This window comes from Giraffa tippelskirchi, chromosome 14 (genome assembly GCF_054371585.1).
Source record: "Giraffa tippelskirchi isolate mGirTip1 chromosome 14, T2T-mGirTip1v1.2.pri, whole genome shotgun sequence".
Taxonomy (NCBI): Eukaryota; Metazoa; Chordata; class Mammalia; order Artiodactyla; family Giraffidae; genus Giraffa; species Giraffa tippelskirchi.
In genome coordinates, this window is record NC_137288.1 from 47,532,155 (window position 1) to 47,549,121 (window position 16,967).

General features: G+C 35.9%; 2 protein-coding genes and 1 long non-coding RNA gene across 13 annotated transcripts in view; 2 read left to right on the top strand and 1 right to left on the bottom strand.

The window, feature by feature from the left end:
* The window catches only part of USP14 (ubiquitin specific peptidase 14), a 39,786-nt gene that overhangs the window by 8,260 nt on the left and 14,559 nt on the right, over nucleotides 1–16,967 (top strand). For 3 of the 4 annotated variants that reach the window (XM_081561809.1, XM_081561808.1, XM_081561810.1), the window contains 7 exons: nucleotides 6,958–7,062; nucleotides 7,960–8,063; nucleotides 12,157–12,215; nucleotides 12,783–12,913; nucleotides 13,813–13,893; nucleotides 14,269–14,354; nucleotides 15,007–15,121. In XM_081561809.1, coding sequence (XP_081417935.1) covers nucleotides 6,958–7,062; nucleotides 7,960–8,063; nucleotides 12,157–12,215; nucleotides 12,783–12,913; nucleotides 13,813–13,893; nucleotides 14,269–14,354; nucleotides 15,007–15,121 — 681 coding nt within the window. The remainder of the gene's footprint in view (nucleotides 1–6,957; nucleotides 7,063–7,959; nucleotides 8,064–12,156; nucleotides 12,216–12,782; nucleotides 12,914–13,812; nucleotides 13,894–14,268; nucleotides 14,355–15,006; nucleotides 15,122–16,967) is intronic. The other variant, XM_081561811.1, reaches the window with a different exon arrangement.
* On the top strand, nucleotides 1,331–4,065 carry LOC145534420 (uncharacterized). The gene is made up of 2 exons (XR_014074574.1): nucleotides 1,331–2,596; nucleotides 2,740–4,065. It is a non-coding gene; the product is annotated as an uncharacterized LOC145534420 (long non-coding RNA).
* Nucleotides 14,920–16,967, bottom strand: part of THOC1 (THO complex subunit 1) — a 53,314-nt gene continuing 51,266 nt past the window's right edge. For all 8 annotated transcript variants that reach the window (XM_081561804.1, XM_081561803.1, XM_081561802.1 and 5 more), the window contains one exon: nucleotides 14,920–15,486. The gene's annotated coding sequence lies outside the window, so the exon portion shown is untranslated. The remainder of the gene's footprint in view (nucleotides 15,487–16,967) is intronic.

The following is a 16,967-nucleotide window of genomic DNA, read 5'->3' on the forward strand; positions in this document are numbered from 1 at the left end:
AATTCTGAACATTCTTCTTTCATAGTACACCAAAACTGAACACGTGGTAGTTGGTTTATTGGTTTGTTTGATGCTTTTGAACTGTGGTGTAGGAAAAGACTTGAGAGTCCCTTGGACTGCAAGGAGATGACTCATTGGAAAAGACTCTGATGCTGGGAAAGATTGAAGGCGGGAGGAGAAGGGGATGACAGAGGATGAGATGGTTGGATGGCATCGGCAGCTCAGTGCACGTGAGTTTGGGTAAACTCCGGGAGTTGGTGATGGACAGGGAGGCCTGGTGTGCTGAAGTCCATGGGGCCGCAAGAGTTGGACACGACTGAGCGACTGAACTGAACTTGATGTAGTAAAAACCACATCAGTGACCTTTTGTATGTTAAAAATCTATGTTTTGCACTGAAGAATGGATCTAACACTCGTGAATGACTTTGAAATGTCATATATTGGTCATTTGGAAAAATTGTTTTTCTGAGTCATTTAGATCTTACTTTCATGCAAGTACTTTCATGAAATGCTCATGCATTTCATTATATAATTCTTCAAAATTGCATTCATTAATATCACTACCAACCTCAGTAGACAAGTCTTTAATTCTAGAAAATTGTCAGGTGCATAGTGACAGATGGAAAATTCTTTTCACCTGAAAGCTCTAATTTTGTCATTGGCAGCTATAAATATTGTGTCAGTACTTTGCCCTGAAACTACTAGCTCACTTTCTTTATTTTTGAGAAAATGTTACTAGATACTCAAGTCTAAAAACCCATAATTTGTCAGTTGTTTTAAGTAAAAATTGTATTTTGTTTAAAAAGGCAAGTAGTCAGGTTTCCAACACAAATGTTTGTGCAAGCTTATTGCAAAGACAGCTATCATAAATAATTTTGGTATGCAGAAGTGAGTTGTTTTTTTTTAACTTAATTGGTACTTGGTAATTTTTATTATACCTTCATGTGTGAATAGCTTTCTCCATTATCAGCATCCCCCACAGAATAGCACATTGGTTAAACTGATGAACCTACATTGACACATTATCACCGAATGGCCATGGTTTGTTAGGGTTCACTCGTGGTATTGTATGTTCTGTGGGTTTAGACAAATGTACAGTCATTTATAGTATCATACAAAGTTGTTTCACCATCCTAAAAATTCTCTATGCTGTACATGTTTCTCTCTCTTTACCCTTGACAACTATTGGTATTTTTATTGTCTCTAGTTTTGCCTTTTTCAGAATATCATATAGTTGGAATTATACAGTCTGTAGCCTTTTCAGATTGACATATTTAGTAATGAGCATTTAAGTTTCCAAGTATTTTCATGGCTTGATAACTCAGTTCTTTGTTCAGTTTAGTTGCTCAGTTGTGTCTGACTCTTTGTGACCCCATGGACTGCAGCATGCCAGGCCTCCCTGACCATCACCAACTCCTGGAGCTTACTCAAACTCATGTTGATTGAGTCGGTGATGCCATGCAACCATTTCATCTTCTGTTGTCCCCTTCTCTTCCTGCCTTCAGTTTTTCCCAACATCAGGGTCTTTTCAAATGAGTCAGTTCTTCGCTTCAGGTAGCCAAAGTATTGGAGTTTCAGCTTCAACATCAGTCCTTCCAGTGAATATTCAGGACTGATTTCCTGTAGGATGGACTGGTTGGATCTCCTTGCAGTCCAAGGGACTCTCAAGAGTCTTCTCCAACACCACAGTTCGAAAGCATCAATTCTTCGGCACTCAGCTTTCTTTATAGTTCAACTCTCACATCCATACATGACTACTGGAAAAACTATAGCTTTGATTAGAGGGACCTTTGTTGGCAAAGTAATGTCTCTGCTTTTTAATATGCTGTCTAGGTTGGTCATAGCTTTTCTTCCAAGGAGTAAGCGTCTTTTAATTTCATGGCTGCAGTCACCATCTACAGTGATTTTGGAGCCCAAGAAAATAAAGTCTGTCACTGTTTCCATTGTTTCCCTTTGCCATGAAGTGATGGGACCGGATGCCATGATCTTAGTTCTCTGAATGTTGAGCTTTAAGCCAGCTTTTTCACTCTTCTCTTTCACTTTCATCAAGAGGCTCTTTAGTTCCTCTTCACTTTCTGCCATAAGAGTAGTGTCATCTGCCTATCTGAGGCTATTGATATTTCTCCCGGCAATCTTGATCTCAGCTTGTGCTTCATCCAGCCCGGCATTTCGCATGATGTACTCTGCATATAAGCAAGGTGACAGTATACAGCCTTGAGGTACTCCTTTCACAACTACTAGTCTGTTGTTCCATGTCCACTTTTAACTGTTACTTCTTGACCTGTATACAGATTTCTCAGGAGGCAGGTCAGGTGGTCTGGTATTCCTATCTCGTGAAGAATTCCCACAGTTTGTTGTGATCTACACAGTCAAGGCTTTGGTGTCATCAATAAAGCAGAAGTAGATGTTTCCCTGGAATTCTCTTGCTTTTTCTGTGATGCAACAAATAGCAATTTGATCTCTCGTTCCTCTGACTTTTCTAAATCCAGCTTGAACATCTGGAAGTTCACAGTTCACATACTATCACCACATTTAAAAAAGGGAAATAGCGTCTTGGTATTATTGAAATCGGAGAAGGCAATGGCACCCCACTCCAGTACTCTTGCTTGGAAAATCCCATGGACGGAGGAGCCTGGTAGGCTACAGTCCATGGGGTCGCTAAGAGTCAGACAGGACTGAGCGACTTCACTTTTACTTTCCCTTTCATGCACTGGAGAAGGAAATGGCAACCCACTCCAGTATTCTTGCCTGGAGAATCCCAGGGACGGCGGAGCCTGGTGGGCTGCCGTCTATGGGGTCGCACAGAGTCGGACACGACTGAAGCGACTTAGCAGCGTTATTGAAATAGTTTTGACATTACTGGCTCCGTGAAAGAATCTGAGAGACTCCTGGAGGTTCACAGACAACACTTTGAGAACTGGATACTGGGACAGACACACTTGAATCATGATGTATTTTTCTGTTATTTATTGCTGGATTTAGTTTTCTTATACTCCAAAAGATATTTTTATGTGTTGATGAGGCACATTAGTGGTTTTGTTTTGCATTATCCTCACTTGTCAGAGTTATGTGGGACACTCTTATTTAAAAGAGTTGGGGAAGTATTTCCTTTCTGTTTTCTGAAGGAGTTTATGTGAGATTAGTATTATTTTCTGTAAATATTTGAAATAAGTTACCAATAAATTACATCTGGATTTTGTATTTCTTCATGGGAATTTGATATTATTTCTCTAGTAGACACCAGGCTATTTTTGTTTATTTATTTTTTATGTTTTTGAAAGTTTTCTATTGAGGAATTTGCTTATTTTAAATATGTAGAATTTATTGACATAAAGTTGTTCCTAGTGTTTGAAATAATTGTTAGTTATCCTATTATATCATCATTATTTGTTTATGTTCCTTCTTATTCCTGTTATTAATAAAAATATTTTGATCAGTGTTGGTAAGGATTATCATAAGTCTGTTTGGCTTTTGACTTTGCTGATTTTACATATTACCCATTTTCTATTTTGTTGATTTTACTCTAATTTTTTTCTCTTTGGAGTTTAAGTTACTTCATTTTCTTGCTCTTTAAGGTGTATGCCTAGATCATTGATTTTTTTAAAAAAAAATATTTTCTTCTTATAGACATTTAAAACTATTATTACTGATTTTTCTTTAAGCACTTATAGCTGAATCTAGCAGTTGTGATATGCTGTGTTTTTATTATACAGTTAGCAATTGTGATATGCTGTGTTTTTATTATACAGTTAAAATATTTTCTAATATACCTTGTGATTTCTTTTTTGAGCCATGGGTGGTTTAGAACTGTATTTATTTCTGATTTGATTCTGTCATGGTCACATAACATATCCAGTATTATTTCCATCCTTTGAAATTTATTGATAACTTGTTTTACTCCATTCATTTGTTTTCTGTGCTCTTGAAAAAATAAGGTATGCTGCTATTGTTGGATAAAATGTTCTGTAAATGCCAGTTAGGTCAAGTTGGTGTATAGTCTTCATGGTTTTTCTATCCTAACTGATGTTTTATCTGTGTCTTTTATTAAATGTGTCATAATCTCCAGCTATTGTGGATTTGATTATATCTCCTTTCAGTTGTATCAGTTTTGTTTCGTCTGTTTTTAGGTGCATGCATGTATAGGATTGTTACAGCTCTATGAGTTGACCTTTCATCAAAATGAACTGTTCCTCTTTATCCCTGGTAATATTCTTTGCTCTGAGTTTTACTCATTGTAGATTTTTGGTCCCTTGTTTTTACAGATTATTTATAGGTTTTTTATAGATGTTTATCAGGTTAAGGAAAGTTCTGTTTCTAGTTTGTAGAAAGTTATGAATGTGAGTTGAGTTTGTCATAAACTTTTTACATATATTTTGAAATGTTAATTTTTTTATCCTTTAATTTCTTAATGCAGTGAACTATACTTCTTTTTTGAATAGTTAGCCAATCTTAATGTATTTTCTTTTAAATATAATTCAGATTCTACTGGTAGTATTTTGTTAAAATTATTTTTGTGTTTCTTTGCGTGAAAAATACGGTTTGTAGTTTTCTTAGACTGTCTTTGAGTCTTCCTATCAGTGTAATGTTTGCCTTATAAAATGAGTCAGAAGCAGTCCTATCTCCCCTCTTTTCTGAAAGATTTCAAATTCTGAAACTGTTGCAGAAAATTCTCCAGTGATGTTCTCTAGGCTTGGAGCTTTATTTGTGGGAAGACATTTAATTAAGAATTTAGTGTCTTTAATAAATGTAGGACTCTTCAGATGTTACATTTTTTTTTTATACCAGTTTTGGTAATTTGTGTTTTTTAGGTAATTGGTCTGTTTAGTTTCAGTTGTTGAATTGATGGCATACTATACTCTTCATAACCTTTAATTCTAGACTTGGTAGTGCTGTCATTTCAACATCCCCTCCTACCCTGCTCCATATTGGCAAATTGTGATTTCTTGCTCATTGTCTCTGTCACCTAGGGAGAAGTTGTTTAGTTTCATTGATTCCCCTACTCCTCAGAGAGTCAACTTTTGCTTGTTCGTTTATTATTTTATTGATTTTTCCCTCTTTGCTTTATTTCCTCCTTTCACTTTGATTTTAATATATACTTGTGCTAACTTCTTAAGGTAGAAGCTTATTTGATTTATTAATTTTAGGCTTTTTTTGTTTTCTACTTTGCCAATTTTTCTATTGTATCCATATACACTTGATTTTTTTTTCTTAAGTTTCTCAAAATTTTGATTGTGGTAATGGGGAAGTTTTAAGATTATGCAGTTAGTGTCATTAGAGTCCTTTCATCTTTTATGTCAATTCTAGAAAAATCTTCCAAAATGGCAAGATTTTTAAAAAATTAACTTGGATGTTTTATAATTGTTTTATTTTATTTACATTTAAGTCCTCAATTTGTAATTCATTTTGGGCATGGCATGTCATAAGATGAAAAACTAGAATGTTTTTTAAATTATTATCTTCAACATTCTTCATATGTCATCTGTTAATAATTTTAAAGATATGTTTTAGTCTTTTTCAGAAATTTCTTAGCTGTTTTCATGGGCATGAGTTTATTGCATGAATGAATCATTTTGTAAAATCTCAGGGATTTAATTAAATTTATATGATAATTTGGAGTCACATCTTTATAGTAATTTTTCCAGTCCAGAAATTTGTTGTGTCCTTCAGCTTATTTAGATGTTTTTTAATATCCTTATGTAAAGCTTTATAGTTTTCTTATTAAAATATTATATATTTCTTATTATGTTTACTCTTAGATAATTTGGTATTCATTCTTTTCTGTTGTATTTTCTAGCTGACTGTTGCTAGTATATTCTTCAGCTGTTTGGCTTTCCTGAGACAGGTGTCTTTGGAAAAAAATTCTTTAGTGATTGCTTAGTATTCTTTTGCTATTATCTTATGGAAAGTATAAGTAAAAATAATAGGTGATAGAATGATTGTCATAGGTACTCATAAGGCTTGAGTTTGTCGACCTTATTTATTTCCTAATTTAATCTTCATCTAGATATTTTTATCGTATTGGCCTTTCTTAAAAAATACATTTTTCTGACTTTTCTCCCCTCTTTTTAAACCTCTCTACCCTCTTGTCTCAGGTGTTTATGTCTTCCAATTAAGATATTGAGTAAGATCTTCACATTTCAAGATTATGAGTTTTAGGGTGACAGTCTTCTTTGTTCTATTGTGTGGAATGTTACATCTGTATTGAATCAGTATTTCCTTAGGTTAATAACATGTAGAATTAGAAAGTTGGATATTTTGAACTAATTTATATATTTGGCTTGATAATTTCCAACAATGGAGATTTTTCTGTTCAGTTGTTAATAATGGTTACAGTTACAGAATAGACTTTCACAGGAAGAATGTTATCACTGCTTAGTGTGTTATGGAGAGAAATGATGCCACTAAATATGAATGATTGTTTGAAGAAGTCTCTCCTTTCCAATATTGAAAACATTCTCAGCTTTCTTTGTGACAGTGTTTTTGTCCGTAGCTTTATTGAGGTAAAAATAAAATGTAGTATATAGAGAGTATAGTATAGTATATAGAGAGTAAAATTCACCTACTTCAGAGTTTCATGGGTTTGGTTTACTTTCCGCAGTCATGTCACCACTCCCACAGTCAAGATACAGACGTTCCAGCATTCTGCAGGTGACCTTTGGCCTGAAGCAGCACGCTAGCACTTCATGATTTTTAGTGTATTTACAGAGTTGTGTAACCTTCACCACAGTCTGATTTTGGACTGTTTTCATCACCCTAGAAAGAAATGCGTTCCCATTTCCAGACACTCTCTTTTCCCATCTTCAGCCCTTGCAAACACTAATCTACTTTGTGTCTGTCTAGATTTACCTTTTCTGGCACACAGAAGCCCGCGATATGTGTTTTACTGTGTCTGGCTTATTTCCTTGAACATAAACATCGTCAGCTTTTGAGTTTTCATGAAATTTTTTTTTTAAACAGGGAATGACTGTACTAATGATGGGGTCAGCAGATGCTCTTCCTGAGGAACCCTCAGCTAAAACTGTCTTTGTAGAAGACATGACAGAAGAACAGTTAGCATCTGCTGTAAGACATACCACGTTTTATATATCTGATTATTACTTTTTAAGAAGTACAGTTAGTAAGATGACTTTCAGAAAGTAGCGTCTGTGCATTTTGAAGATTTAGTCGACATCAGGATGCATGTTAGCAGCAGTAAACCAGAGTTTTGTTTTTGAAATTGGCTCACAGGATCCTTTTCTAATTGAACAATTCATTACAAAGTCACTAATATCTGTAATAAATGCATCTGGCAGACAGTGCTGTTAAAGTGTTTACTGTTATTTTCTGGGAAGACAAGCTTAAAGAAGTTACGTAGTTTAAAGAGATATTTAAATTCTCAAAACATTTCATGATGAAAATACATACAGTTTATCCTTAATTTAAAAATGTAGTGTTGGTTTAGAAACTGGCCAACACATACTTGTCAAATATTATTATTATTGTTTTTACTACCCAGCATTTATATAGTAGCATTCGTTTTTTGGAAGTGTTTCGTTTTTTTTCAATTTGTTTATTTATTTTGGCTGTGCCTGGTCTTTGTTGGGGCATGTGGGATCTAGGTCCCTGACCAGGAGTTGAACCTGGACGTCCTGCATTGGGTGCGCTGAGTCTTAGCCACTGGACCACATGGGACGTCTCCTTGAAGTATTTCTGTATATATTTTGTTACCCTCTTCTAGGGATAAACCTGCAGAGGAGGCAGGATTGATAAAATTCTTTTTTTATTTTCAAGAAGGGGATTAAAACACAAAATAATTTTCAGCATGATGCAAGTAAAAATTTTTTTGTTAGGAAAATAAAACATTGTTGGGGTGGAATATAAATTGGTATGAGTTGGTAACTTATATTTGCTTCAAAGTGTTTAGTGATTTATATATGCTGTGTCATTTTATAAAATTGATTTAATCCTTTTCTTTATCAGATGGAATTACCATGTGGATTGACAAACCTTGGTAATACTTGTTACATGAATGCTACAGTTCAGTGTATTCGTTCTGTGCCTGAACTCAAAGATGCCCTTAAAAGGTAAGACAGAGGAGAGATTGTTTTATGTCTTTTTTGGGTAAAGAAGGTTCACTTTTGGATGAGTAGTATTCTTTTGCACTTTTATATATGTTTATTTAGCAGCTTAACTGTGATATAATTCATTCATCAAAGATTCACCCTGTTGATGTGTTCAATTAGATGGTCTTTATTATATTCACAAGAGTATGCAAGTATCCCACAATCTAATTTCAGAATATGCCCCCGCCCAGAAAAAACCCTCATACTCGCTTCTTACACCTTTCCCACCTCCATCTCTAGGCAACCATTAGTATACTTTTTGTCGTACAGATTTGCTGATTCCGGACATTTCATATTAATGGGGTCATACACTATATGGTCTTTTTGTGACTGGCTTCTTTTACTTAGCATACTGTTTTCTAGGTTTATCCATATTGTAGCATGTAAGGTCTACCCTGGTGGCTCAGATGGTAAAGAATCCACCTGCAGTGTGGGAGACCTGGGTTTGATCCCTGGGTTGGGAAAATGCCCTGGAGGAGGGCCTGGCAACCCATTCCAGTATTCTTGCCTGGAGAATCCCCATGGACAGAAGAGCCTGGCCAGCTATAGTCTGTTGGGTCACAAAGAGTCGGACACAACTAAATGACTAAGCACATACAGCATGTATCAGTACTTCATTGCTTTTAATGACTGAATAATATTCCACTCTGTGGATATACTATGTTTTGGTTATCCAGTCATCAGTTGATGGACGTTTGGATTGTTCCCACATTTTAGCTAGTATAAATAATGCTGCAGTGAGCATTCAAGCACAAGTTTTTGTGCAGATGAGTTGTTTTCATTTCTCTTGGATGTGAGTAGATTGCTTGCTCACATGGTAACTGTTAAACATTTGAGAAACTGCCAAACTGTATTCCGAAGTACCATTTTACATCCTCTCCAGAAATGCTAGAGAGCTCCCAATTTCTTCACCTCTGTGCTAGTCTTTTTAAACAATGTTCAGGTTTATTAAACAAGTTTATAAAAGCTTTAGGCCATTGTGAATAGTGTTGCTATAAACATTGGGGTACATATATCTTTTTGAATATAGTTTTTTCCAGATATATGCTCAGGAGTGGGATTGCTGGATCATATGGTAGCTCTATTTTTAGTTTTCTAAGGAACCTTCATAAAGTTTTCCACAGTGGCTTCACCTACTTACATTCCCATCAACGATGAGGAGGGTTCCCTTCTCTCTACACCATCTCCAGCCTTTGTTATAAGTAGACTTTTTAATGATGGCCAGTCTGACTGTTGTAAGGTGGTACCTTATTGTAGTTTTGATCCGCATCTCTCTAATAATTAGAAAAGTTGAGCATCTTTTCATGTGTCATCTATATGTCTTTGTAGAAATGTCTGTATAGGTCTTCTGCCCATTTTTGGATTGAGTTGGCTTTTTTTTGCTGTTAAGTTCAATGAGCTGTTTGTATATTTTGGAAATTGATCTCTTGTCGATTGCGTCATTTGCAAATATTTTCTCCCATTCTTTTCATTTTGTTTATGGTTTTCCTGGCTGTGTAAAACCCAAATTTGTTTTTAATAATTGAATTATATAGAAACATGTACAAATAAATTATCCTAGAATGAACACATCCCTGTAACCAACACCGATCAATAGAATCCTGTTAGAACTCTGAAAATGCCCTCACCAATCCCTTCCAGTCTACAGCCTCCATCTTTCTTTCCAAAGTTGTTCTCACCTGACCTCATAGAGTAATTTTGCTTTTTCTGAATTCCGAGCTCTTTATAAATAGAAACATACATATTATATATTATATTCATTTGAGTCTGGCTCATTATGTTTGGCTTTTCCATGTTGTGTGTGTGTGTGTTCATTTTTGTTCATGCTGTAGACTACACCATTGTATGCATATACCACCAAATAATTATTCTTTTTTCTATCGATGGACATTTGAGTTGATCTGATCTATGGTTAATTGGTACTGAATATTTCACAAATGATAGAAATATAGTCAAGACATCCTCTTTTTGTAGGTGATAAAGTATAATAAGCATTAAGTTTATTACATTCAGATTGTCTGTATCATTTATTGACTTGACAAAGATTGGGAAAAGTACTCTATTGGTTCTTTCGTCTGTAAACACTCTCAGTATTTTTATCTGTTAAACTCTGAGTACTCATGTCCATTCTTCCTCTTTTCTAACAGTTTTTCTTTGTAAAATTCATTATGAATTGTTTGGCTGATTGGATAGTCTTACCTTAATTAGAAATTATATGTTTTCTTGGCATAATATTGAGATTTTGGGGGAGATGGTATCAAGTTACCTATGATCTTCGTATTCCAGTTATTAAAAAAAGATTGATAATTCATTAATGCATCTTTTGTCGTAAATGTCAAATGGTTACATCCTGGGTATGGCTGTGTGTATGCTGTGTATGCATGCTCAGTTGTCTTTGACTCTTTGCGACCTTAGGGACTGTAGCCCACCAGGTTCCTCTGTCCATGGGATTTTCCAGGCAAGAATACGGGAGCACATTGACATTTCCTTCTCTAGGGGATCTTCCTGACCCAGGGATTGAACCTATGTCTCTTAAGTCTCCTACATTGGCAGGCAGGTCCTTGACCAGATGAGCCACCAGGGAAGCCCCTGTTACCCTGTAGCTAGATGTAAATTCATAACAGCAGCCCGTTATGTAATGACATGGTTCAGTGATGTTATGCAATGCACGTGCTTTATCAGTACTTCATTTTAACTTCAGAAGTGCCCTTTAAAAGTGCCAAAGTGTCTGACAGGAAAACTGTTATGATTTTTATTTTTTTAATGAACATATATAATTTAGGAGCCTTCCCTGGTGGCTCAGCGGTAAAACAATCTGCCTGCTAATGCAGGAGATGTAGGTTTGATCCCTGGGTTGGGAAGATCCCCTGGAGAAGGAAATGGCAACCTGGTCCAGTATTCTTGCCTGGAGAATCGAGTCCCATGGAAAGAGGAGCCTGGTGGGCTACAGTTCATGGGGTTGCAAAGAGTTGGACACGACTGAGTAACTAACACTTTCACTTTCATGGATTATTGTATATTAAAAAATTAAGAATATTTTAGTTGTAGGAGTTTCCAAAAGATCTAAACAAACGAAAAAAAGACTCTTCAATTGAATATAATTTAACATTTTCTGTGACCTCTTTCATTCACTTATATAAGCACAGAGTTTTTGTTTTGTTTTGATTGAAATATAATTTATATTTAGTGAAAGATATGCATCTTAAGTGTTGGATGTGAGCAATTTTGACAAATCCAAATTCTCTGTAACTCATTTTACAGTGAAATTAATGGAACATTGTTATCATCCCAGGTTGGTGTTGTACCTTTTCCTGGTCAGCTGCTCAGCTCTTCCCTATTGCCCGGTGTTTAATATTATCTGAATGATAATTTCTGATCCTTTGTCATAAAATATTTGTTTAAGTAGATATGGTGGTTTGAATATTTCCTTGGGTGACCAGTCCTTTGTACTGCTGTAAATTAACTGAGATTCATAAAAATGAATTTAGAAATCAGAAATTCCTTGAATAGAGGAGCCTGACAGACTACAGTCCATGTGGTCACAGAGTCCGTGCGCGCATGCACGCACGCATGCACACACGCACGTGCACACACACACACACACCCCTCATTTTATAGGTGAGGAAAATTACTTGAAATTTATTTTGTGTTTATAAGAAATTAGTGCTGAATGTAAGCTTATTGATTTCCATTTAATGTTTTTGATCTAAAGCTTTTTTCTTCATTTCTGAAATTATATTTTGTTTTGTTTGTAATAATGGACATTAAATATGTACTTTTTTTAATGCACAGTTTGTAGAAAATATTATAGATAAGTTAAGACAGGGGAAAGAATGTAAAGTAGGCTTCATTTACCTAAATTCTGCTTTTTCTTAGCAGTCCTTTTTTGCCTGTATAATTCTTAAAGGACCCAAGACTGGAAGAGAAGTAAAAATGGTGGGGATGGCTCAGGGAAGCTTACAGTTGAGGGTGTCAGTGTCATAATGAGTCCTTTGAACTTGTTTCTTCCTGTCTGAGTTTCAGAATCTCTCTAATTCTGTCCTACTGTTCATAGGTATGCAGGCGCCTTGAGAGCTTCAGGAGAAATGGCATCAGCACAGTATATTACTGCAGGTCAGAATCTATATATTCTACCAAAAGCGTTTACTGAATACTTGCCTTCAAAATCAAAGAAGGCAAGTTAGTTTTAAAAGTGTTCAGGAAGTATGTTTAAGGATTTAAACATATTCCAGATTTCAGTATTAGGGAGTTCCAGTACAAGGCAACTAAGTATATTTAAAGGGAGGAGCCTTGGGAGTGGTTACCTGATGTCCTGATAATGGCTCATTTGTAGCAGTTACGCCTGTTTGATTCCTGGGCAGAAGCTGTGTGTTCTCTGTGTTGAATGAATATACACTGCTTTGTTAGGAAGGCAGAGACTATCAAAAATAGAGAGAGCACCACCCAGAAGTTGTTTATAGCTAGTTATTGCATTATGAAGTCTTCTGATGAGTTCTTTAAGATTTAAAAACAAATTTTTTTATTATTAGGGATCCAGCAATTGCAAAAGGAATAAATGTACTTAAAAATAATTAATAAGCAATTCTTTATTTGTATTAATTGAGAATTAATTTACAGTAGCTTGTATTTATATTAAATATGTCATTATTTTACTAAGCAGGTATTTGCTTTGTTTTTAAGCCCTTAGAGATTTGTTTGATTCCATGGATAAAACTTCTTCTAGTATTCCACCGATTATTCTACTGCAATTTTTGCACATGGCTTTTCCACAGTTTGCAGAGAAGGGCGAACAAGGACAGTATCTTCAGCAGGTAATCAGGGCAAGGTTCTGTGGTTTTCATTGTGTACATGTAAAACTTAGGTGTCCTACATTTACTTACTAAGCTCTATTTGGAAATACAAATGCCAGTCCCCTCTAGTTCACGCCACCATTATCTCTTGCCTGGAGAGGCGCAGTAGTCTGTTAACTGACCATCTTGCTTCTACCCTCTGTGGTGCTTCTCTACACAGCCCCCAGAGTCCTTTGAAGAATGTAGGATTGTGTTGGTTCCCTTGTTTTCTGTCTCGGTCCTAAGCAGTCTACTGCCTGCCTGCCTGCCTCTCTGGGCTCACCATGTACCACTGTTCCTCTTGCAGTTCTCTCCAGATACACTGGCTCCTTTGCTATTTAAAAAAAGCTCTCCACGTATCCTCTTTCTGTAGGGCCTTTGCTGTTTTTCCTTTGGCCGTCAGATTGGGATGTGCCTTGCCTCTTCACCTCATTCAGGTCTCATGGCTCAAATGTCAAGGCATCAGAGAGGCTTTCCTTGACAGTCCTACTGAAATAGCACACTCCTCTTCCCCTAATCACTTCCTACTCCCATATTGGTTTTTTTTCCTTCATAGCCCTCTTTACTTGAATGTGTTCTATTTTGTTTATTTATGTTCTCCACCAGGACTTTTTTCTACTCTGTTGACTGCTGTGTAATCCTTGTATCTAGGATGGTGTTTAGCATAATGAGTTCACTAAACATCTCTTGAATGAATAAACAAACTATTCTGGAATGCTTCATTGTTTTGAAGGTCATAAAATATTTAATTTGGCTTAATATTTAAAACAAAACAACTTTCTTCCCCTTCCCTAAGGAAACAGTAATTATTGTGGAAGTATTTTGTAAATCAAACACTGTATCCGCCAGGATTACTTACTTTGTCACTTTTAAAATTACAGGATGCTAATGAGTGTTGGGTACAAATGATGCGAGTATTACAGCAGAAATTGGAAGCTATAGAGGATGATACTGTTAAAGAGGTAATTGAAATATATTTGTGAATGTAGGCTTTGATTTTCAATCCCATCCCACCCTAAAAGTCTTGAAATAAGTTAATCTTAATAGATAGACATATCCTTGAATGCTTGAGATACTGAATCTGTAGTTGGAATTTGACAGCTTGCATTTGATGCTTGAATTCAGTGTATTATTTACTAAGTTTAATCCATTGAGCTTACTGAGCATCTGTAGTTTTTTGGTAATATATTTTGATCAGTAGAAAGGTTTTGCAGACAGGAATTACATTTGAAAAAAACTTAAATATGCATTACCAAACTGGATTGTGTGGGAGGTGATGTACATTAATATCCATGTGAAGTAAAATTCGAATTTTTATTTCATCTAAATTTTTGCAGACAGATTCTTCATCTGCATCAGCAGTGACACCTTCTAAAAAGAAAAGTTTAATTGATCAGTTCTTTGGAGTTGAATTTGAGACAACGTATCCTTATGAGCCAAGATTTCATATAGACTGTAATCATAACTTACTGAATATGAATTGGTATAAATAGTATTGTTGACTGGAGTGGTGGATGGGATATGAAGGAAAATTCTTTAGAGGTTTTTATGGTTAAAAAATACGAAAATTAGGAATTTGAAAAAATACCCATTGGAGTGATCTTGAAGTTTAGGTAAATGGACTCTTTAAGGACATTCATTAATTTTTCCTAAGAATATCTTTAACAGAATGCCTCATTAATTCACCTTATAGAGAATTAATTTTTAATTGTATGAAATGGGATAAATCAGCAAAATTATATACACGAAATGGAAGCAATTAATAAAACATGAATTTAGGAGAGCAGCATTTTCTAGATCATGGGTAGAAGATTTATCTTTGAGTTATGAAGACCATTTTAAGACTATATAAATAACCAAGTTATTTGCTGAGAGTTTATCCTTTTACACACATTCATTAATCCATATTGGTAAATGAGCATTTTTAAGTATTGAAATGAATCTCTGCTGGGAGACTGAAATGTTTTAAATACCAGTGAATGATGTTATTAATTTTAAAAGCATTGGCATAACTTTATTAGAGATTATATAGCAAATTGAATGGCTGTTGGCATATTCCTTAACACTTTGCACAGCATGAAATGTACAGAATCTGAAGAAGAAGAAGTCACTAAAGGAAAGGAAAGTCAGCTTCAGCTTAGCTGTTTCATCAATCAAGAAGTCAAGTATCTTTTTACAGGACTTAAGTTGGTAAGGACAATTACAGTTTATCCACATGGTTCGTGGATTCTTTTATTTGCAAATATACCTACTTGCTAACTTTTATTTGTAACCCCAACATCCGTACTCATGGTTCTTTCATGGTCACCTGTAGACATGTGCAGGGTGGCAAAAATTCTGAGACGTGTGACTCACACTGTCTCACCTGAGGTCCCCACAGGTGATCCTCTGCCTTCTTGTTTTGGTGGAAACTAGTATGCTTCTTGCAGTAATTTCAGTGCCACATTTCTTGAATTTTTGTGCTTTTTGTAGGCGATCTTGCTGTGGATAGTGGCCTTCTGGCATGCTGCTCAAGTGCTGTCTGGTGTTCTAAGTGCAGGAAGGTGGTGATGTGCCTTAAGGAGAGAATAACGTTTGTTAGATCAGCTTCATTCAGGGTTGAGTTACAGTGTACTTGGCTGTGAGTTCAGTGTTATTGTGTCAACAGTGTGTGTTAAGGTGTCATTACACAGCAGAAAGACTCATAAAACAAGGTTGTATATTGATGGGTTGACAAAAATGTTATGGCCAGAGGCTCAAAGGAGGCCTCTGGGGGCATTGTAATGAGGATATATTAATACTGGTGAGATACACACTGGGATTGACCCGTGCAGATGAGGGCCTGTAGCCATTCTGCCATTGCACTAGGATTGCAATCGAGGCCCTAGAATTTAAGTGACCTTATTGGTTTGTGGCAAAGCCAGATCTAAAACTTGCTTCTCTCACTATTCAGTTAGTTCTGTCTCCCCACTGCCATACTAAAGAACCCACTCTAGTGGGCACATTGATAAAACAGAACAATTTTGCTTGCCTGTCATTTATTTGATATGGTTTGGGGGAATATGTACATCTCTCTTAATTTTTTTTTTTAACTTTGGCTGCACCGTGCGGCTTATGGGATCTTAGTTCTCCCACTAGGAATTGAACCCATGCCCCCTCGACAATGAAAGCTCAGAGTCCTAATCACTGGACCACCAGGGAATTCCTCAGTATTCCTAAGTATGTACATCTCTTGAAAGATAGGCAGTGAATTGGGGCAAGTTTCATGGCATCAAAATGGGATGTAAATGTTAATTGGAGAGTGTGGGATAGAATGTTTTCACAAGGACTTTCCAGGATATTTTCTTGATAATTTTATAAAATTCAAGGAAAGCTAAGTATACCTGGAACATCTTGATGATGGTGGATTGATGATAGTAATATATAGTTAACCTGATGAGTAAGCTCTAGTACATGGGGATGCAAAGAGTTGGACATAACTGAGCACGTGTTAAAAATTTTAAGAAGTACCAGATACGCTTTCATGTTTTCATGAGATGTTAACATTAATTGTCTTGGTATTTTTAGATGCTTTGTCATCCTTGGTTTTATCCTTGAGTTGTGGATGGGACTGGTGATAGAAGCAAGGTTTGATGCTGTAAAGAGCAATATTGCATAGGATCCTGGAATGTTAGGTCTATGAGTCAAGGCAAATTGGAAGTGGTCAAACAGGAGATGACAAGAGTGAACTTCGACATTCTAGGAATCAGCGAACTAAGATGGACTGGAATGGGTGAATTTAACTCAGATGATCATTATATCTACTACTGTGGGCAAGAATCCCTTAGAAGAAATGGAGTAGCCATCATAGTCAATAAAAGAGTCCGAAATGCAGTACTTGGATGCAATCTCAAAAATGACAGAATGATTTCTGTACGTTTCCAAGGCAAACCATTCAATATCATGGTAATCCAAGTCTAGGCCCCAACCAGTAACGCTGAAGAATCTGAAGTTGAACAGTTCTATGAAGACCTACAAGACCTTCTAGAACTAACACCCAAAAAAGATGTCCTTTTCA